Here is a 23,401-nt window from a genome sequence, read left to right on the forward strand (position 1 = left end):
GAAGTGATGGGACCAGATGCCATGATCTTAGTTTTCTGAATGTTGAGCTTTAAGCCAGCTTTTTCACTCTCCTCTTTCACTTTTATCAAGAGACTCTTTAGTTCTTCTTCGCTTTCTGCCATCTGGATGGTGTTGAAAGGTTGTTGACTCACGAAAAGATGCTGGGATTCTTGGCCTCCAGAGGAGAATTCAATCTGGGGCCAGAGACGAGGCTTGATCGCTCAGAGCTTTTGTGTAATAAACTTTTATTAAAGTATAAAGAAGATAGAGAAAGCTTCTGACATAGGCATCAGAAGAGAGCAGAAATAGTACCCCCCTGCTAGTCTTCAGCTGGATGTTATATAGTCACTAGCAGTCTGTTAATGGAAGAAAGGAATGTCTTAAAACTCAGAATGGCACCAGGCCCCTCATCCATAAAGGGTATTTTGGGATAATCTCAGCACCAGACCAGACAATTCATCCCTGGCCATAAAACGATTGACTTGAATCTTGTAGACGGGCAGATTACCATACAAATAGGTTTGTTTACATAGATTAGGGGAACAATATCTGAGTATAACATACTGGTTTGTGAAGTAGGTTCTGAGCCATTAGGCTTAACCTACTTGAAGACAGTCTGGGGTAAATGCATAGTACATTAACATAGTTTAAGACAAACATTTCCATAAGAAAAATGCATTGGTTAGCTCAAGGTTTGAGAATAGTTAACTTCAGGTGAAGGCAATGGCACCCCACTCCAGTACTCTTGCCTGGAAAATCCCATGGATGGAGGAGCCTGGTAGGCTGCAGTCCATGGGGTTGCTAAGAGTCAGACATGACTGAGCGACTTCACTTTCATTTTTCACTTTGATGCATTGGAAAAGGAAATGGCAACCCACTCCACTGTTCCTGCCTGGAGAATCCCAGGGACGGGGAAGCCTGGTGGGCTGCCGTCTATGGGGTCGCACAGAGTCGGACACGACTGAAGCGACTTAGCAGCAGCAGCAGCAGCAGCAACTTCAGGTGAAACCAGGTGTCACTATGGCAAAACAGTATTTTAAGAGAAACCTCCTTTTAAATTTGTATAGAGAAGGAAAAAAATATCACTAGTTTGTTTCCTCCTGCCTCTTAAGAGAGATAAAAATGTCTGACACTTGCAGCCTATTTGCTCCATTTGGAGATCCCTGGCCTTCCTGCCTGTTACCTTCTCAGTGTCACCTGCGTATCTGAGGTTATTGATATTTCTCCCAGCCATCTTTATTCCAGATGGTGCTTCATCCAGCCCAGTGTTTCTCATGATGTACTCTGCATATAAGTTAAATAAGCAGGGTGACAATATACAGCCTTGACGAACTCCTTTCCCGATTTGGAACCAGTCTGTTGTTTCATGTCCAGTTCTAGCTGTTGCTTCTTAACCTGCATACAGATTTCACAGGAGGCAGGTCAGGTGGTCTGGTATTCCCATCTCTTTCAGAATTTTCCACAGTTTATTGTGATCCACACTGTCAAAGGCTTTGGCATAGTCAGTGAAGCAGAAGTAGATGTTTTTCTGGAACTGTATTGCTTTTTCCATGATCTAGCAGATGTTGGCAATTTGATCTCTGGTTCCTCTGCCTTTTCTGAATCCCGCTTGAACATCTGGAAGTTCAAGGTTCATGTGCTGTTGAAGCCTGGCTTGGAGAATTTTGAGCATTACCTTACTAGCATGTGAGATGAGTGCAATTGTGTGATAGCTTGAACGTTCTTTGGCATTGCCTTTCTTAGGGATTGGAATGAAAAATGACCTTTTCTAGTCCTGTGGCCACTGCTGAGTTTTCCAAATTTGTTGGCATATTAAGTGCAGCACTTTCACAGCATCATCTTTTAGGATTTGAAATAGCTCAACTGGAATGCCATCACCTCCATTAGCTTTGTTCGTAGTGATGCTTCCTAAGGCCCACTTGACTTCACTTTTCAGGATGACTGGCTCTAGGTGAGTGATCACAGCATTGTGATTATCTGATTTGTGAAGTTCTTTTGTATAGTTGTTCTGTGTATTCTTGCCAACTCTTCTTAATATCTACTGCTTCTGTTAGGTCCATACCATTTCTGTCCTTTATTGTGCCCATCTTTGCATGAAAAATTCCCTTGGTATTTCTAATTTTCTTGAAGAGAACTCTAGTCTTTCCCATTGTATTGTTTTTTTCTGTATCTTTGCATTGATCACTGAGAAATGTGTTCTTATCTCTCCTTACTAATCTTTGGAACTCTGCATTCAAATGGGTGCTTAGATTCTTGAAAATTTAAAAAAAGAAGGCACCACCTAGGGGAATATTGCCTTTGGGTAGAAAATAAAAGAGATAGTGAAATAACCCTTTGACCAATCAATCATGACAATCTTGATTTCCTGAAACTTTTCTGCCATTTTAAAAAGATCAGTTAGTCTACCCCAGGGAAGGGAGTGCTTCCTGCCTTCTACCAATGTTCTTAAAGAACCTTGTTGTTGTTCAGTGGCTAAGTCATGTCTAACTCTTTGTGACCCCATGAACTGCAGCACGCCAGGCTTCCCTGTCCTTCACCGTCTCACGGAGTTTGCTCAAACTCATGTCCATTGAGTTGGTGATGCTATCCAACCATATCATTCTCTGTCTCTCCTCTCTGCTCCTTCCCTCCATCTTTCCCTGAGTCAGGGTCTTTTCCAGCGAGTTGGCTCTTCACATCAGGTGGCCAAAGTATTGGAGCTTCAGCATCAGTCCTTCCAATGAATATTCAGGGTTGATTTCCTTGAGGATTGATTGCTTTGTTCTCCATGCTGTCCAAGGGACTCTTAAGAATCTTCTCCAGCCCCACAATACAAAAGCATCAGTTCTTCCTGGTCCAACTCTCACATCCATACATGACAGCTGGAAAAACCGTAGCTTTGACTAGATGAACTTTTGTCAGCAAAGTGATGTCTGTGTTTTTTAACATGCTGTCTAGGTTTTTCATAGCTTTCCTTCCAAGGAGCAAGCTAATTTCATGGCTGCAGTTACCATCCACAGTGATTTTGGAGCCCAAGAAAGTAAGGTCTGTTACTATTTCCATTTTTTTCCCCATCTATTTGCCATGAAGTGATGAGACTGGATACCATGTTCTTCATTTCTTGAATGTTGAGTTTTAAGTCATCTTCTTCACTCTTCTCTTTCACTTTCATCAAGAGGCTCTTTAGTTTCTCTTCACTTTTTGCCATTTGGGTGGTGTTATCTGCATATCTGAGGTTGTTGATTTTTCCTGGCAATCTTTTTTTTTTCTTTTAAGTTACAATTGTTTGTTTTTTATTATATTATGATACTTTTGTCATGAATCACACATTCCTTTTTTTTATTTTTTAATTTAAGGATTATTTCTTTACAGAATTTTGTAGTTTTCTGTCATACATCAATAAGAATCAGCCAAAGGTACACCCATGTTCCCTCCCTCCCATCTCCTTCCCCATCCCAACCTTCAGCCTGTCACAGAGCCCCAGTTTGAGTTCCCTGAGTCGTACACCAAATTCCCATTGGCTGTCCATTTTACATATGGTATTGTAAATTTCTATGTTACTCTCTCCATACATTTCCCCTTCTCCCTCTTCTCCTCCCCCCATGTCTGTAGGTCTGTTCTCTATGTCTGTTTCTCCTTTGTTGCCCTGAAAGTAAATTCATCACTGCCATCTCTTTCAGTTCAGTTCAGTTCAGTCGCTGAGTCGTGTCCGACTCTTTGCGACCCCATGGACTGCAGCATGACAGGCCTCCCTGTCCATCACCAACTCCCAGAGTTTACTCACACTTATGTCCATCGAGTCAGTGATGCCATACAACTATCTCATCCTCTGTTGTCCCCTTCTCCTCCTGCCCTCAATCTTTCCTAGCATCAGGGTCTTTTCAAATGAGTCAGCTTGTCGCATCAGGTGGCCAAAGTATTGGAGTTTCAGCTTCAACATCAGTTCTTCCAATGAACACCCAGGACTGACCTCCTTTAGGATGGACTGGTTGGATCTCCTTGCAGTCCAAGGGACTCTCAATAGTCTTCTCCAGCACCACAGTTCAAAAGCATCAATTCTTCGGTGCTCAGCTTTCTTTATAGTCCAACTCTCACATTCATACATGACTACTGGAAAAACCGTATCCTTGACTAGATGGACCTTTGTTGGCAAAGTAATGTCTCTGCTTTTTAATATGCTGTCTAGGTTGGTCATAACTTTCTGTCCAAGGAGTATGCATCTTTTAATTTCATGGCTGCAGTCACCATCTGCAGTGATTTTGGAGCCCCCCCAAATAAAGTCTGTCACTGTTTCCACTGTTTCCCCATCTATTTGCCATGAAGTGATGGGACCAGATGCCATGATCTTAGTTTTCTGAATGTTAAGCTTTAAGCCAACTTTTTCACTCTCCTCTTTTACTTTCATCAAGAGGCTTTTAGTTCTTCACTTTCTTCCATAAGAGTGGTGTCATCAGCAATCTGAGGTTATTGATATTTCTCCCAGCAATCTTGATTCCAGCTTGTGCTTCATCCAGCCCAGTGTTTCTCATGATGTACTCTGCATATAAGTTAAATAAGCAGGGTGACAATATACAGCCTTGACCAACTCCTTTCCTGATTTGGAACCAGTCTGTTGTTCTGTGTCCAGTTCTAACTGTTGCTTCCTGACCTGCATACAGATTTCTTAAGAGGCAGGTCAGGTGGTCTGGTATTCCCATCTCTTTCAGAATTTTCCACAGTTTATTGTGATCCACACAGGCAAAGGCTTTGGGATAGGCAAAGCAGAAATAGATGTTTTTCTTGAACTCTCTTGCTTTTTTGATGATCCAGCGGATGTTGGCAATTTGGTCTCTGGTTCCTCTGCCTTTTCTAAAACCAGCTTGAACATATGGAAGTTTACCATTCACGTATTGCTGACACCTGACTTGGAGAATTTTGAGCATTATTTTGCTACCGTGTGAGATGAGTGCAATTGTGCGGTAGTGTGAGCATTCTTTGGCTTTGCTTTTCTTTTGGATTGGAATGAAAACTGACCTTTTCTAGTCCTGAGGCCACTGCTGAGTTTTCCAAATTTGCTGGCATGTTGAGTGCAGCACTTTCACAGCATCATCTTTCAGGATTTGAAATAACTCAACTGGAATTCCATCACATCCACTAGCTTTGTTCATTGTGATGCTTTCTAAGGCCCACTTGACTTCACATTCCAGGATGTCTAGCTTTAAGTGAGTGATGACACCATCATGATTATCTGGGTCATGAAGATCTTTTTTATACAGTTCTTCTGTGTATTCTTGCCACCTCTTCTTAATATCTTCTGCTTCTGTTAGGTCCATACCATTTCTGTCCTTTATTGTGCCCATCTTTGCATGAAAAGTTCCCTTGGCATCTCTAATCATCTTGAAGAGATCTCTAGTCTTTCCCATTCTGTTGTTTTCCTTTATTTCTTTGCACTGATCACTGAGGAAGGCTTTCTTATCTCTCCTTGCTATTCTTTGGAACTCTGCATTCAGATGGGAATATCTTTCCTTTTCTCCTTTGGTTTTTGCTTCTCTTCTTTTCACAGCTATTTATAAGGCCCTCTCAGACAGCCATTTTGCTTTTTTGCATTTCTTTTTCTTGGGAATGGTCTTGCTCCCTGTCACCTGTACAATGTCACAAACCTCCATCCATAGTTCATCAGGCACTCTGTCTATCAGATCTGGGCCCTTAAATCTATTTCTAACTTCCACTGTATAATCATAAGGGATTTGATTTAGGTCATACCTGAATGGTCTAGTGGTTTTCCCCACTTTCTTCAATATAAGTTGGAATTTGGCAATAAGGAGTTTATGATCTGAGTGACAATCAGTTCCCGGTCTTGTTTTTGCTGACTGTGTAGAGCTTCTCCATCTTTGGCCATCTCTTTAGATTCCATATACATGTGTCAGTATGTGATATTTATATTTCTCTTTATGACTTATTCACTTTGTTTAATAGGTACTAGGTTCGTCCACCTCATTAGAACAAATCATTTTTATGTTTTTTCCATTGTATATATGTACCACTACTTCCTTATCCTTTCATCTGTCGATGGTCATCTAGGTTACTTCCATGTTCTAGCTATTGTAAATAGTACTGAGATGAACATGGGTGTATATGTGTCTTTTTCAATTTTGGTTTCCTCAGGGTATATGTCTAGGAGTGGGATTGCTGGGTTATATGGTGGTTTTATTCCTAGCTTTTTAAGGAATCTCTGTACCATCTTGCATAGTTTCTGTATCAGTTTACATTCCCACCAGCAGTGCAAGAGTGTTCCTTTTCTCTGTATGTTCTCCAGCATTTATTGTTTGTAGGTTTTTTTGATGATGACATGCTGACTGGTGTGAGGTGGTATCTCATTATAGTTTTTGATTTGCATTTCTCTAGTAATGAGTGATGTTGAGCATCTTTTCTTTTCCTTGTTAGCCATCTTATGTCTTCTTTGGAGAAATGTCTTTTCAGGTCCCTTTCCCACTTTTTGATTGGGTTGTTTGCTTTTCTTGTATTCAGTTGTATGAGCTGCTTGTGTGTTTTGGAAAGTAATTCTTTGTCAGCTGTTTCCTTTGCTATTATTTTCTCCCATTCTGAGGGTTGTCTTTTAACCTTGTTTGTAGTTTCCTTTGCTGTGTAAAAGCTTTTAAGTTTAATTGGATCCCACTTGTTTATTTTTGTTTTTATTTCCATTACTCTAGGAGGTGCGTCATGGAAGATCTTTCTTTGATTTGTGTCATCAAGTGTTCTGCCTATGTTTTCCTTTAAGCATTTAATAGTTTCTGGTCTTACAATTAGGTCCTTAATCCATTTTGAGTTTATCTTTGTGTGTGCCATTAGGTTGTATTCTAATTTCATTCTTTTGCATGTAAGTGTCCTGTTTTCCCAGCACCACTTATTGAAGAGCCTGTCGTTGCACCATTGTATATTCTTGCCTTCTTTGTCAAAAATAAGGTACCCATAGTTGCATGGGTTTATCTCTGGGTTCTCTATCTTGTTCCATTTGTCTATATTTCTGTTTTTGTGCTGGTACCATGCTGTCTTGATGACTGTAGCTTTCTAGTATAGTCTGAAGTCAGGAAGGTTTGTTCCTCCAGGTTAATTCTTCTTTCTCAAGCATGCTTTGGCTATTCAGGGTCTTTTGTGTTTCATGTGAATTGTGAAATTTTTTGTTCTAGTTCTGTGAATAATGCCATTGGTAATTTGATAGGGATTGTGTTAAATTTGTAGATTGCATTTGATAGTATAGTCTTTTTCACAATATTGATTCTTCCTACCCAGGAACATGGAATATCTCTCCATTTGTTTGTCATCTTTGATTTCTTTTCAGTGTCTTATAGTTTTCTGTATACAGGTCTTTTATCTCCTTAGGTAGGTTTCTTCCTAGATATTTTATTCCTTTTGTTGAAATGTTGAATGGGATTGATCCCTTAATTTCTCTTTCTGATTTTTCATTGTTAGTATATAGGAATGCAAGTGATTTCTGTGCATTGACCTTGTATCTTGTGACTTTGCTGAAATCATTGATTAGCTCTAGTAATCTTCTGATAGTGTCTTTTGAGTTTTCTATGTATAGTATCATGTCATCTGCAACCAGTGAGAGTTTTACTTATTTTCCAATCTGGATTCCTTTTACTTATTTTTCTTCTCTTATTGCCCTAACTAGGACTTCCAAAACTATGTTGAATAATAGTGGTGAGAGTGGATACTCTTGTCTTATTCCTGATCTTTAGAGGAATGCTTTCAGTTTTTCACCATTGAGAATAATTTTTGCTGTGGGCTTTTCATATGTAGCCTTTACTCTGTTGAAGTAGGTTCTTTTTATGCCTATTTTTTGAGGTGTTTTTATCATAAATGGATGCTGAATTTTGTCAAAGATTTTCCTGCATCTATGGAGATGATCATATGGTTTTTATCTTTCAATTTGTTGATATGGTGTATCACTTTGATTGATTTGCATATATTGAAGAATCCTTGCATCCCTGGAATAAACCTGACTTGATGACAGTGGATGAGCTTTTTAATGTATTCTTGAATTCTGTTTGCTAGAATTTTGTTGAGGATTTTTGCATCTATGTTCATTAGTGATATTGGCCTGTAATTTCCTTTTTTGGTGTTGTCTTGGCCTGGTTATGGTATCAGGGTGATTGTGGCTTCTTAGAATGAGTTTGCAAGTGTTCCTTCCTCTGCAATTTTTTGGAAGGGTTTCAGACAAATGGGCATTAGCTCTTCTCTAAATGTTTGATGGAATTCCCCTGTGAACCTATCTGGTCCTGGGAGAGTTTTGATCACTGTTTCGATTTCAGTGTTTGTAATTGGGTTGTTCATAATTTCTTTTTCTTCCTAGTTCAGTCTTTGGAGTTTGACCTTTTCTAAGAATCTGTTCATTTCCTCTAAGTTGTTCATTTTATTAGCATATAATTGCTCATAATGTTCTCTTATGATCCCTTGTATTTCTGTGTTTTCTGTTGTAACCTCTCCTTTTTCATTTCTAAATTTGTTGATTTGATTTTTCTCCCTTTTTTTCTTGATGAGTCTGGCTAGTGGTTTGTCAGTTTTGTTAATCTTCTCAAAGAACCAGCTTTTAGTTTTATTAATCTTTGCTATTGTTTTTTCATTTCTTTTTCATATATTTCTGCTCTGATCTTTATGATTTCTTTCCTTCTGCTGACTTTGGGGTGTTTTTGTTCTTCTTTTTCCAGCTGCTTTAGATGTCGAGTTAGGTTGTCTATTTGATGCTTTTCTTGTTTCTTGAGGTATGATTGTATTGCTATAAACTTCCCTTTTAGAACTGCTTTTGCTGAATCCCATAGGTTTGGGGTCATAGTGTTTTCATTGTCATTTGTTTCTAAGAATCTCTTGATTTCTTTTCTTACTTCTTCAGTATCTTCTTCAGTTATTCAGTAATGTATTGTTTAATCTTTAGTTAGTTTTTTTTGTAGTTTTTTTTCCTTTTAGTTGATATCTAGTCTCATCGCATTGTGATCAGAGAAGATACTTGATAAAATTTCAGTTTTCTTAAATTTACTGAGGTTTGATTTGTGGCCCAAGACGTGGTCTATTCTGGAGAATGTTCCATGTGCACTTGAGAAGAAAGTGTATTCTTCTGCATTTGGATGGAAAGTCCTGAAGATATCACTTAGGTTTATTTGGTCTAATATTTCATTTAAGGTTTGTATTTCCTAATTGATTTTCTGTTTTGATGATCTGTACATTGGCATAAGTGGAGTGTTAAAGTCCCCTACTATTATTATGTTGCTGTTGATTTCCCCTCTTATGCCTATTACTGCTTGCCTTAGGTATTGAGGTACTCCTATGGGTGCATAAATATTTACAATTGTTATGTCTTCTTCGTGGATTGATCCCTTGATCATTATGTAGTGTCCTTCTTTGTCTCTTATAATATTCTTTAAAGTCTATTTTGTCTGAAATAAGGATTTACACTCAGCTTTCTTTTGGTTTCCATTCACATGGAATATCTTTTCCCATTCTTTTACTTTCAATCTGTGTGTGTCTTTAGGTCTGAAGTGGGTCTCCTGTAAGCAGCATATATATGGGTCTTGTTTTTGTATACATTCAGTCGATCTGTATCTCTTGGTTGGTGCATTTAATCCATTTACATTTGAGGTAATTATTGATATGTATGTTCCTATTAGTATTTTCTTGATTGTTTTGGGTTTGTTTTTGTAGGCCTTTCCTTTCTCTTGTGTAAATCCCTTTAGTGTAAGTCCCTTTAGTATTTGTTGCAAGACTGATCTGGTAGTGCTGAATTCTCTTAATTTCTGCTTGTCTTTAAAGCTTTTGAATTCTCCATAAATTTTAAATGAGATCTTTACCATCTGCCAGCAGTCTTGATTCCAACTTGTGATTCATCCAGACCAGTATTTCACATGATGTGCCCTGCATATAAGTTAAACAACCCTAGGATTATATAAATAGCTAAAGCTGTCTCAAAGAATTTCTGCTGTCAGTTGTACAAAGAATTGTCACAATTTCTAAATGCTGTTATTTCTTTGTGTGTGTGTGTGTGTGTGTGTGTGTGTGTGTGTGTGTAATGACACATAATACTGAATCTATAGGTCTAACTTATAACAAGCAATGTTTACATTTTTAGCATTAGTTCAATGAATTACGTGTGCTCACTTGTGTCTGACTCTCTGTGCCCTCATCAACTGTAGCGTCACTGGACTCCTCTGTCTGTGGAATTTTCCAGGCAAAGAATACTGGAGTGGGTTAATTTGTAGGGTCAAAAAGTAACCTTTAAAGGTATAAATGATCCTGTTATTCTATATATGAAGAAACTGGGGGGCAGAGTAGGTGGGTGGCTGCTCAAAGTCACATGCTCCTAGGCAGCAGAAATATAACTTAAATTTGTATGTCTTAACTTTTAGTTCAGTCTTTCTTCAATGCACTGCATTTCTAAACAGAATCAGTGGCAAGAAGAATTCCACATTTCTTTTTAAAGAGACTGTTAATTTCAGACTGTTGGTATTATGAGTCTCTTTGACTAGTCATTTCTTTTGAAATTATAGCAGAAAAAGGTATATTTTATTTATTTGTGTGTGTGTACTGAGTCATGTCCAAATCTTTGTGACCCCATGGACTGTAGCCCGTGAGGCTCCTCTGCCCATGGCAAAGATTACCAGAGTGGGTTGCCATTTCCTTCTCCAGGGGATCTTCCTGACCCAGGGATTGAACCTGAATCTCTTGTATCTCCTGCATTGGCAGGCACACTCTTTACCACTAGTGCCACCAGGGAATCCCTTATTTATTCATATACAGCTTGCTAAGTTGCTTACAACTCAGTAGTCATAAGACATGATTTAAAGGATATAGCCAATTTTCTTTAGCAAACACCGGATCTATGTTATTTCCTCTTACAACTTTAAAATTTGCTGCTATTTTAACAAAGGTAAATAAAAGAATGACTTAAAAGGAAAATGACTTTAAAGAGAGATAACTAGAAGGAACCTGTCTTGAATACTAGACACCAAACCTAATAACTAATTTTTTAAATATTTTTTCTTTATTATCAAAATAATACAGCAAAATATATATCCTCATCATTTAATATTCAGAAAATAAAAAATAATTTAAAGAAGAAACTTAAAAATAGCTGATTTTCAAAATAAACTTATCAGTCATTATTATTTACATTTTAGTTATAGTTTTCCATAAATGTGATTTTAAATGATGAGATTATTCTGTCCATTCTGTTTTTACACAGCTGCTGTTTTTCACCTAATAGTGTATTGGGTACTTCTTTCCAAGTCAACAAACCAGAGGATTGGATCTGCATGATCATTTTTGATGATTATGTAGTATTCTTGTATGTGGGTATATTCTAAATTATATAACCAATTATAAGTTTTTACGTTTTTAGGTGGTTTCTGATGTTTTCTCATTGTTAACTACTCTATGATGATATTCATGAGCTATTATATTTTTGCATGCTTCATGGATCACCACTTGCCACTTGTAGAGTTTTAAAGAGACTCTGTGTCTTGCTTTCATAGACAAACTCTGGATTTCCTACCATTACTAATATCCTGTTTCCCCAAATGCGCTCATTAAGGTTTCTTTTTTCTCATTTTTCCTAATCCGTTTTTTTCTTATTGTTCATTAAATGTGCTCTTTAAATGTGCTAAATTTTTGCTTTTGAGGTATATTTTACAAGTACTGAAAGCCACACTTACCTAACTTCCTTAGATGTTTCTGTCCTCAGCCAAATCTTCTTAGTTGAACATAAAATCAAGAAATGCCCTGTATGTCCTGTCTGGAATCTGGTTAACTTAATGTAGTGTGTGAACCTGAAAGAACAATTTACGCCCTTGGAAAGGCTAACAATGAGTGCTCTTTCCTAAGAAAAAGCCTCCTTCATCTCCTTTTTTTCTTTACTCTGACCCTAAAAACATAAGCATAAACTCTCACACTCAATAATCGACTGAAGATCCTCAGTCACTTGATTGAAATAATCTGATGAGTCTTCAAAGACATTTAAATGTGTATCACCTCAGTAACTTCTGACGAAGCACCTTTCTCGTGTCCTTTTTAATTATTTATTTATTTTTGTGGTTTTATTTGTTTACTTGTGGCTACATTGGGTCTTCATTGCTGTGTGTGGGTTTTCTGTAGTTAAGGCCAGTGAGGGCTACTCTCGTTGAGGTGCTCAGGCTTCTCAATGTGGTGTTTTCTCGTGTCGTCTAGTGCAGGCTCTAGGTTGCAAGGGCTTCAGTAGTTCTGGTACACAGGTTTTGCTGCCCCTCAGCACATGAGAGCTTCTTGGATCAGGGATTGGACCTATGTCTTTTGCATTGGCAGATGGATTCTTAACCACTGGACCACCAGGGAAGCCCTCTCAAGTGCTTTTTAAAATAATGATGATGATGGTAATGAAGTAGGAGGCAAAAGAGGGGAGAGGGAAGAGACTTTGGATTTGGATTCAGTATTAAGCCAATAAATCTTTCCTCCACTGTTACTACATCTTGTCCTTTGTCTCTTTCCTTTTGGTTATCTTTTCACTTTAGGGGAGCAATTAAAAGACTTTAGGGTTCTTTGGCAACATAGCTTGTTAAGAAATTTGAAGTAGGTATAAAAATTTATCAAGGTGGGGGAATTAGGTTCTTGCTTATAAAGCTCCCGTGAGTCTATTCCAGAAGTGTTATTTTAGTCTTTGTATCTTTGTAATGATAAATAAGTAAGTCTTTTTTTTTTTTTAATTATAGTACCATGCTATACTTTATATTTTGAGTATATTCTTTTTTTTTTAATTGGAGAATGATTCCTTTACAATATTTTATTGGTTTCTGCCATACAACAACGCAAGTCCTCTAATTAATTAGTTGTCTATAAGTTGTATGTGTACATGTATTGAAGTGCTAAATAAGGTGCACTTGGATATAAATCCACATATTGCAGTTACACAGTTTTCAACTAAAATCTAACATATTAATTGTGCCTGTTATTCCTTCAACTGGTTCATTAGTTACATTAACAAAAAGACATTTGGGAATTTCCTAGTTGTCCAGTGGTTAGGACTCCATTCTTTCACTGCTGTGGGTAAGGGTTCAGTCTCTGGTCAAGGAACTAGGCTACCACAAGCTGTGAGGAGAAGCCAAAAGTTGAAAATAAAGACATTAAATCATGTGGTAGAATTTGGGGTGAAATAAATTGTTTTCTAAAAGGTACTTTTCTAGGCATTCCAAAACAAGTTTTACAAAATAATAGGTGTTTTAAAAGGCATTAAGTGAATACCAAAAATGTCTAAGAATTAAATCAGAACTATGCTTCCCAGATGGCAATAGTGGTGAAGAATTGGCTTCCCAGGTGATGCTAGTGGTAAAGAACCTGCCTGTCAATGCAGGAGAGTTAAGAGACGTGGGTTCAATCCCTGGGTTCACTCCAGTATTCTTGCCTGGAGAATCCCGTGGACAGAGGAGCCTGGTGGACAGTCCATGTGGTCACAGAGAGTAGGACACAACTGAAGCGACTTAGCACGCACACATGCCAGTGCAGGAGATATAAGAGATGTGAGTTGATCCTTGGGTTGGGAAGATCCCCTGGAGGAGGGCATGGCAATCTACTCCAGTATTGTTGAGTACTAGTCAAAGCTATGGTTTTTCCAGTAGTCATGTACGAATGTGAGAGTTGGATCATAAAGAAGACTGAGTGCTGAAGAATTGATGGCTTTTGTATTTTGGTGTTGGAGAAGACTCTTGCGAGTCCCTTGGACAGCAAGGAGATCAAACCAGTCAGTCCTAAAGGAAATCAATTCTGAATATTCATTGGAAGGACTGATGCTGAAGCTGAAACACCAATACTTTGGCCACCTGATGCAAAGAGCCAACTCATTGGAAAAGAAACCCTGATGCTAGGAAAGATTGAAGGCAGGGGGGGTGGGGGGGGCGACAGAGGAGGAAGTGGTTGGATGGCATCATCGACCCAAAGGACATGAGTTTGAGCAAACTCCAGGAGATGGTGAAGGACAGGGAAGCCCGGCATGCTGTAGTTCATGGGGTTACAAAGAGTCAGACACGACTAAGCTACTGAAAGACAACAAATTACAATACATTCTTAAGTAAATGTGGTTATGTTATACATCATTTTAATACACATTTCTTGCTTTATATTTTTTTGCTAGTGACTTATTTCTTGCTATTTATTTTATATTTATTTTGGACTGTTGAAATGATGTTAGATAAAAAAGCAAAAATGAGCAGTTTTCTTATTCAGTTTTATAAATGTATCATAAAGCAGCAGTGCCAACTCACAACATCAACAACACATTTGACCCAGGAACTGCTAACAGAAGTACAGTGCAGTGGTGGTTCAAGAAGTTTTGCAAAGAAGACAAGAACTTTGATAACAAAGAGCGTAGTGGCCGGCCATTGGAAGTTGGCAGTGACCAACTGAGAGCCATCGTTGAAACTCATCCTCTTACAGCTACATGAGAAGTTGCCAAAGAACTCAAAGTCAACCATTCTAAAGTTGTTGAAGCAAATCCATTTGAAGCAAATTGGAAAGGTGAAAAAACTTGATAAATAGGTGCCTCCGTGAGCTGACTGCAAATCAAAAAACTTGTCATTTTGAACTGTCATCTTCCTTTACTCTGTGCAACTACAATGAACCATTTTCCAATGGGATTGTGATGTGTAACGAAAGTGAATAGTGTACAACAACCAGCAGCGACCAACTCAGTGGATGGACCGAGAAGCTCTAAAGCTCTTCCCAAAGCCAGACTTGCACCAAACAAAGGTCAGGGCCACAGTTTGGTGGTCTGCTGCCTGTTTGATCCACTACAGCTTTCTGAATGCTCACGAAACCATTACATCTGAGATGTAAGCTCAGCAAATTGATGAAATGCACCAAGAATTGCAAGGTCTGCAGCAGCTTTGATCAATAGAAAGGGCCCAATTCTGCACACCACCACCAAACCACACATTGCACAACCAACATTTCAAAAGTTGAACGAATTGGATTATAAAATTTTGCCTCATCTACCATATTCACCTGACCTCTCGCCAACTGATCACCACTTCTTCAAGCATGTGAATGTTTTGCAGGCAAAATGTTTCCACAACCAGCAGGATGCAAAAAATGCTTTCCAAGAGTTTATTGAATCCCACAGCATGAATTTTTAAAATACAGGAATAAACAAACTTGTTTCTCGTTGGCAAAAATGGGTTGATTGTAATGGTTCCTGTTTTGATTAATAAGTATGTGTTTGAACCTAGTTATAATGAGTTAAAATTCATAGCCCAAACTGCAATTACTTTTGTACCAACCTAACATTTTCATAAAAGAGAAACAGCATATTACTACATTTACCAACACTCTCTTTTCCTACTTTGTTGGAGGATGACATTTTTCCACATTAATTAATTTTCCAGCATGCTATAGTGAAAAAAGCTTACGTTTGAAGCCAGGTAGAACTGATTCAAATTCTGCTTTACAGCTATTTAACATTGTGGTCATAGACAAGTCACATAGTTTCTCCATTAACTGATTTTTTAATGTAAAATGGGTGCATATTACCTGTCTTCTGGTGCTCCTCAGAGAGTAAAATGCTCTAGTAGAGTGCCTGGCTGTATTGGTGTTGCGTGGTGACTCCTCCATGTCCCCAGCACCCAGTGCACACCAGTGTCAGAGCACTCAGCACCCTCCTGATGTCTGTTCGTTTGGTTATCTCTAGGGATAGACTCTTTGCTTTTGTTTTTTTTTTTTTTTACCTCCAGCACTTAAGACAATGTCAGGTATGTTAGGTGAATGAAATAATTTAAAAACTGAAATTTCGTTTTAATACTTTAAAGTGGTAAAAAGTTTAAGTGACGCTATATGGAGTCTATTATAGAATTTTACAGTGACACATCCATTATGCTTGGATATGTTCCCTGATCCAGGGACCCAGTGCCCTGCTAAGACAAATCACTACCAGATCTTACCTGCTTTGGCAACACTGAAGACGGCTCAGTTTTTTACATCTCCCTTAATCCTCCCGGCAACCCTTTGAGCTAGGTGTTACTGTTCTTACCTTAACATGAAGTGATGTCAGTAAGTTAGGTAACTTTCTCAGACTGTATGGCTGCCACAGAGCAGTGTTGCCATTTGAACTCGGCTTTTTTTTTTTTTTTTTACTTAAATCTAATGTATTTTCCATGATATTAAATAAGATAAATACATTTGAAATATTTAGCACAGTGTGTGACACATAATGCCAAATGGTAGTTGCTAATATTATTGTAATATCAAAGCTTCACCACTGAAGGGTTGGGAATCCTCAACAAACATGTATTAATAAAGCAGTCTCCAATGTATTTATAAAAACTTCCTTTTAGAATTGAACTCTCTAATACAGCTGCCTTAGTCTTGTGGACTGATGTAGCAGCTCTTGACTCTGGGTCATTGTAACAACTCTGTTAGGATCCCAGAAGGTAGTTGGTGCTTTCTTCAGAGTCTGTTTAATTTATTGATGGAAGAATCTAGGGTTTCTTTCACATACATAGTTGGAGAAGAAATTTTAATTCTCTGCCTCAGTTTCTCTCTGCTTAGAACTCTGGGCCCTGAGTCCTCAGCCTCTCTGGGATTCTGCAAGATGGATTGATCCACAGCTCTAGCTGTTTTGAGGTCAGAATTTTGCCATGAATCAGATATGGTGTGCTGAGTTAGTGGTTGCCCTTGGGCTTCTTAGAGGTGTGGCGTGCGTGGGCTTCTTAGAGGTGTAAATGCCACCTCTGTTTACCCCAGTACACCCTACAGATATTACCATTTTCTTTATGTGTGCTCAAACTTAAAAGTGTTACAAAGCCTTTCCCTAGCTTTCAGCTTCTTCAGTCCTCTTTTTATCAATTATCATCCTACTGTCTATTTTTTGTCTTCCAGAAATTAATTGAAATTTTTCATCTCATGACTTTTCTTTCATTTTTTTAACATTATGAGTTTATACTGTTTGTAACCCTTTACTCTTGTATTAGTGGGCTCTTAGAGGAAAAGAAGATATATGCCAAAGTCAGGCTGACGTTCTTAAATGAAAATCAGATTTTTAAAAAAATTTATCTTTACTAAAGTATTTTTGATTTTTAACAGATAGCACATATTTCTGCTGAGACAGTTTGGTACATTTTGACATGTGTATTAAAACCATCACTACTACCTACTCTACCTATGAAGAAACTGATACTTGAAGGAGCCTAGAAGCTCAGATTGGAACCCAGGCTTGTCTGATGTCAACTTCCATGCTGTGGGCTCTGAAGTCTGAGTTCTAGCTGGGAAAACAATTGACTGTTTCTCATTTGCATAGGGAAAGAATGCAATCTGAATAAAACTGCTGCTGCTGCTGCTAAGTCACTTCAGTCGTGTCCGACTCGGTGCGACGCTATGGATAGCAGCCCGTTAGGCCCCTCTGTCCACGGGACTCTAGGCAAGAACACTGGAGGGGGTTGCCGTTTCCTTCACTGGATCTAGCTACTCATTTCTTTAGTAAGAGGGTTGTGCTAAATGGTCCTAATGTCTTTCTCAACTTCAAGTTTTTGTACTTCATGTATGTTTCCTATGCAGAAGTGGTAAATCTCTGTTCAAATACATTTTTTTCAATTAAATGAAACTGTACTATTCTCTGTAATTTTCAAGTGGAGCTATATAAGACATTAAGAATAGTATTTTTTTTCTTTTTATAGGAAGGCGTTTAAGAAGCTCTTGGAGTAATATGAGTCAGAGTAATGTAGGATCTGCAGGAAGTCCCTCAAGATAGTTGGTGAGACAATATGAATTTTTTCAAAGTGTATTGTATAATTATTTTGCAGACATTCTGACTATAAAATTCCTAGTTTTGTGCTCACAAGAGACGTTCTGCTCAGTCTTTTATTATTATGTGGTTTTTAAGCTTAGTAATGGTGGAAGCTACAATAGTTACCTAATACTTAACTGTGTTCTTTTTTTTTTTTTTTTTTAAGGGTCCACTTTGTTTTTCTCAATAAATATGCAATTCTGCTCACCTAAGACTTGAAAGGTAATTATCTGGGGGTGGGGGAGTCTAACATCAGGGCCCACGAAGATGATTCTACATAGAGCTGTGGCCCCAGCACCTCACCAGGGAGGGGGAGCCCAGCCCTTCCGAAGCTGCCCCGTTGGCCTCTTCCAAGCAGGTCAGAGCACCCGTGTGGTGAGATTCCAAAAAAAAAAAAAAAAGTGTCCTTGTGCCCAGAGTCTCAGGCGCTTGGAGTGTGGCTTAGAAACAGCTCTTTTGGATCCACCTCTTTCAAAAAACAAAAGGTACCAAACTGGTGAGGCGGGACGCCGGTCCAGGGCTGGGAGAGCCTCCTTCCCTAGGGTAGTGCACTCCACGAGCCGCAGGGTCAGTTCTGCTGCAAAATGAGGTTTTCCAGTTCATCTGCGTTCTTCACTTCTGCTAAAAAATGCAGATTTTTATATAATGATATAGATATAGTCCTGTAACTCCATCTAGCTATCTATCTATAGAACTATCTTTATAGTTCTCAAATATTATCAGCAATGACTAAAATGCCATAGCCTAAAATATATAAAATACATTTATCATCTATACACGGGCACATTATTATTTACATGCCAAGTATATGTAATATTTTTATGCAAAACTGAAATCAAATTTGACTGTTCTAAGATATGACAATTTATTTTCTACTTCTCTAATCTTAGGAAAAAGAAGAATTTATAGACTCTTCATCAAGATCTTCGTTTTCGCAGCTGTTAAATCCAAGGCTACAGTTGTGGTGAAACCATGAATAAAAATACATTTTCTGTAGTATCATCCAGTCTACTTGAAAAGTAATTTCTAAATTAAATTTAATATGTTTTGAAGTATCATAGTTTAAAATATGTAGAATATTAATTTTAGGAGAAAAGTTTCATACAGCTAACTACCTGTGGTGTAAGATAGTGGCAATAAAAAGGTTGATCAGTAATTACCTTCCACTGTAAATCAAGGTATAGGATAAATCCTGCATTCTCTTTTAGAATTATTTATAGAGCTGGATTTTTAAAAATTTGATCTGATTTTTTAAATATCTAAAGTATTTTATATTTCCAGTATAACTATAACATAATGTCAGGTTAACATTTGCTGAGTAACAAACAAGCTCTAATACCTTAAAACAAGCAAGCATTTATTCTTTGTCATGATTCTGTGGACAGTTCCGGTCTGCAGCGGCTCCAGTAGGATAGCCTCACAGATGTGTTCTGGGGCCTCGTTTGGGAAGGTTGGATGGCTGAGGTCCCTTTCAGCCTGGTCTCCCACCCTCCAGGCAGCTAGCTCAGACTTTCTCACATGCTGCAGAGTGGTTCCCAGCAGCAAGCACGAGTGTTTTTCAAATGTCTGTTTTCCTCACATTTGCTTATGCACCGTTGACTGAAGCAATGTAGATAACTAAGTCTAAATTCAAGGTCTAGAGTTACAGACTTTACTTTTTCATGGAAGGAACAGTAAAGTCACATTCTTGGGGGCATCCAGACAGAGATGGGAAGAATTGGTGGACATTTTGCAAACATGTAACACACATATAACAAAGTATATTCAGAGAAGTCTTTCTTTCAGTCTTATCCTTCTTTCTGTACCCTCTTTCTCCTATAAATAGCATCTTTTTCTTAATTCTTTTTCAGTGTTTCTTTTTGAATGAACAAATACATATCCATATAAATATATATGCATGTCATATATGTATGTGTGTATATAATTAAATTTTTTCTCAAAACGATTATTATTCTGTATAAAGTGCTACTGGACATTAGACATTCTTCTACTCTTGCTTACTTAGTAAACGAGTGTACACCAGTGTTGACTCAAGTTTTAAGGTCTTTCCTAGAGAATGGTTTCAGGTCAGTTAAACTCAGTGTATCTTTCTCTGATGCCTCTTCCTGGGAGCCCTGGGAAGCTCCAGTCTCCTAGAGACAAAAGCCAGGCCCAGCTGTGCGGTAGATGAAGAATTCTGTCCACAGTGCTCCATGCGCTGGTACTGAACAGCTTTGCTCTGTGACAGCACAGAGTTTTATTCAACTACTTAAGGCAAAATAAAGCTAATGAGAAAGAAGCATATTACTAAGGCAAGATGTCCTAAAACACCCAATATCCCAGGCTCCACTTGCCAGTGCATTCTTAATAAAAAGGTAGCATATTATATATAGTGGTATTTTCTGTTGTTTTTTTTTTAGAAATAATTTTATTTGTTTATTTTTGGCTGTGCTGGGTCCTCATTGCTGGTTGAGCTTTACTGTAGCTGTGGAGAACTGGGGCTGCTCTCTAGTTGTGGTGCGTGGGCTTCTCACTGTGGCGGCCTTCTCTTGTAGACCACAGGCTCTGGAAAGCACAGGCTTCAGTCGTCGTGGTTTTCAGGCTCTAGAGCACAGGCTGGATGACTGTGGTGCACAAGCTTAGTCGCTCTGTGGCTTGCAGGATCCTCCTGGACCGGGGATTGAACCTGTGTCTCCTGCACTGGCAGGTGGACTCTTTACCGCCGAGTCAACGGGAGAGTGGAAGTGGAAGTCCCTCTGTCCTGTCTGGCTCTCTGCGGCCCCATGGACAGTATACAGTCCACGGGATTCTCCAGGCCAGAACACTGGAGTGGGCAGCCTTTCCCTTCTCCAGGGGGTCTTCCCAACCCAGGGACCGAACCCAGGTCTCCCGCATTACAGGTGGGTTCTTTACCAGCTGAGCCACAAGGGAAGCCCAGCAATACTGGAGTGGGTAGCCTATCCCTTCTCCAGTGGATCTTTCTGACCCAGGAGTCAAACCAGAGTCTCCGGCATTGCAGGTGGATTTTTTACCAACTGAGCTATCAGGGAACCCCTGAATCACCGGGGAAGTCCTGTATATATGATATTTTGAACAGCCCTTTTGTAAACTAAAGTTATGTCCTAATGGTCACTTCATATTGGTTTATAAAGTTCTTCCTTGTACCTTGCTGTAGGTGTATAGTATTCTGTTCTTAATATGTCAATACCATAGTTTATTTATCCAGTACCTTACTGATGGACATTTGAACTGTTTGCAGTTTTTGGTGATTACAAATTATGCCAAATAACTAACCTAGTATACAAGTCATTTTGTATTTGTCACCAAATTATCTTTGGGAAAGGTTCCAAAAAATGAGATTGTTGGATTAGTGGGTAAACTGTTGTTGTTTAGTTGCTAAGTCGTGTCCGACTCCTTTGCCACCTCGTGGATGCAGGCTTCTCTGTCTATGGGATTTCCCAGGCAAGAATTCTGGAGTGAGTTGCCATTTCCTTCTCCAGGGGATCTTCCTGACCCAGGGATCAAACCCATGTCTCCTGCACTGGCAGGTGGATTCTTTACTACTGAGCCACCGGGGAAGCCCAGAGGATAAATTAGAGATTACTAAATCCCCTCTTCAGAGGTTATACCATTTTTGATTACCACCAACAATGTGTAGGAGTACCTCTTTCCTAAAGCTTTGTCATATATTGTTAGAGTTTTACATTTACATTGATCTGATTAGGTAAAAAGCAGTATTTCTGCCTGGATTTAGCTTGTAGATTCTGTTACTATGATTAAATTTGAGCAGCAGAACTATTTTTAATTGCAAAAATAAATTAAGTAATGTAAATTCTTAACAAGGAGAGACTTAAAAAATTGTTGTTTTATTTAGTTATTTGTTTGGTTGTGTTGAGTTTTAGTTGCATCATGTGGGATTTAGTTCCTTGACCAGGGATCAAACCCAGGCCCCCTTATTGGGAACACAGGATCTTGACCACTGGACCACCAGGGAAGTCCCACAGTGAGGGAATTTTAAAGTAAGGTCCTAGCAAGTAAATACACTGCTGTGTTAATCATAGATACTCTGCTGGGGTTAGAAAAGGAGGAATACTTTATTGAAATAGTAATGTGTGCTGGAGATCGTGTGTACCCCCATTGAGGGGAATTCACATTTAGACAGTTTAAGAGGTTATTGGAGGTGCCTAATGAGACCTTTGTCCCCTTTCTCCTTCATCTCCCCCGCTTCTAGGCTTCATCTCTTTATTTCTTTGCAGCCTAATCTCCTGTCAAGAAAGATTTTGAAATCTGACAATAGAACATTTTCTGCCTTTTTCCCTAGCTAACTGACTATGACCCTAGTAACCACATAGGCCCTCTTACCCTAGGGTTGAATTCAGTGTAATACAACCATAACAGATGTGCTCTGTGCTATATAAAGATCAAAATACTCAAAAATATGGATTTGTTTTTTAAGTTTAAACAAATTTTAAATTTGTTTTTTAAAGTTTTAATTTCTTTCATTATACTTTTTTATTATTTAACTTTTGAATACAAGTCCTCATAAAGATATAGCTAGAATTTCTATGGCAAAAGTTAAATATAAAAAATTTTTCAAAGCTGTAACCTTATGTAAAATATGAACTAACTCTTGTTAACAGTGGTTTCTGTGATGGCACATTTGAAGACAGCTAGCAGCAGCAGCAGCAGCAGAAGTCCTGTATTTAACAGTGGCTTAATGTACCAGTGAAGCATCGAGGTTGAGGTGATCGTAGACCTTAAGACCACACTTTGGCTCTGGAGCGAGATAGACCAGGCTCACATTGCTGTTCTCCGGCTTTGTAACTTTAGGCCACCAAGTCAACCTGCCCAGATTTGGGTTCTTTTAGAAAAAAGAGGGTAATAATCTTAGGGATTTTATAAATATCAAATGAATTGAATAGCATAATGTGTGAATATTGCTTAGCACAATACCCACTACACCGTAAGTAAGCCCTGAGCTTCATTTCTTACTTTACTCAAGTTCTCTTGGACCAATAAAAGTCTGTTCTGACCACTATTCAGAAACACAACTTGGGATGCGGGGAGGGTGTACCTTTTGCAGAATTCTTTTTAACAGTTCCTTCTTTCCTAGTAGCATCACTTTTATGTCCAGCAGAAATCACAGCTGGAGCATGTGCTTTGTACCAGGAAAATACTCTTAAAGCATAAACTGAGGGTTTTTTGTGTTTTTTTTGAGATTCAAATTAAGGTTATATTTATTTTGCTTGAAATGGCCACAAGCGTGTCTTTTAAAAGTCCCTTCTCCGATTCATTAAAGTGTTTCGTTTTGGAATCCTAAAGTGTAGTAAAAAGTCAGTTTAAAGCAAGTCTCTGCAGTTACCTTTAATCTTTAAGTTTGTTTAAATAATATTTTTAAAGTATTCTTCTACTCCAAAGAAATAAGCATTATTGCTGTAATTTCTCTTATCGTTTGGTTGTTTTACAGAAAAATTAGAATTAGGGCTAAGAAAATTCATTTGATTGCCTTTGTATGATCATACTTTTAAAAATGTCATTGCTAGTATGTACTGAGTATTTTGAATTATCTAGGCCTAAGAAGTTAACAAAGAGTTTAAAGAAAAAGTAGGTACCCATCTCTGGGCAGGGTCTCCTTGGTGGACCACCATCTCTAGGCTAATTTATGCATGCTAA

General features: G+C 38.4%; 1 protein-coding gene across 10 annotated transcripts in view; it reads left to right on the top strand.

The window, feature by feature from the left end:
- The window catches only part of STXBP4 (syntaxin binding protein 4), a 217,841-nt gene that overhangs the window by 6,943 nt on the left and 187,497 nt on the right, over positions 1-23,401 (top strand). For 7 of the 10 annotated variants that reach the window (XR_011492079.1, XM_070478468.1, XM_070478473.1 and 4 more), the window contains exons 2-4: positions 17,640-17,716; positions 17,916-17,971; positions 18,640-18,768. Coding sequence is in view for 7 of the 10 variants with exons in the window: in XM_070478468.1 (XP_070334569.1) it covers positions 18,722-18,768 (47 nt within the window). In the remaining 3 variants the exon portion in view is untranslated. Of the gene's footprint in view, positions 1-17,639; positions 17,717-17,915; positions 18,108-18,639; positions 18,769-22,368; positions 22,607-23,401 lie in introns of all 10 variants that reach the window. The other 3 variants (XM_070478471.1, XM_070478469.1, XM_020908565.2) reach the window with 3 other exon arrangements.

Source organism: Odocoileus virginianus, chromosome 17 (assembly GCF_023699985.2).
Source record: "Odocoileus virginianus isolate 20LAN1187 ecotype Illinois chromosome 17, Ovbor_1.2, whole genome shotgun sequence".
NCBI classification, from domain to species: domain Eukaryota; kingdom Metazoa; phylum Chordata; class Mammalia; order Artiodactyla; family Cervidae; genus Odocoileus; species Odocoileus virginianus.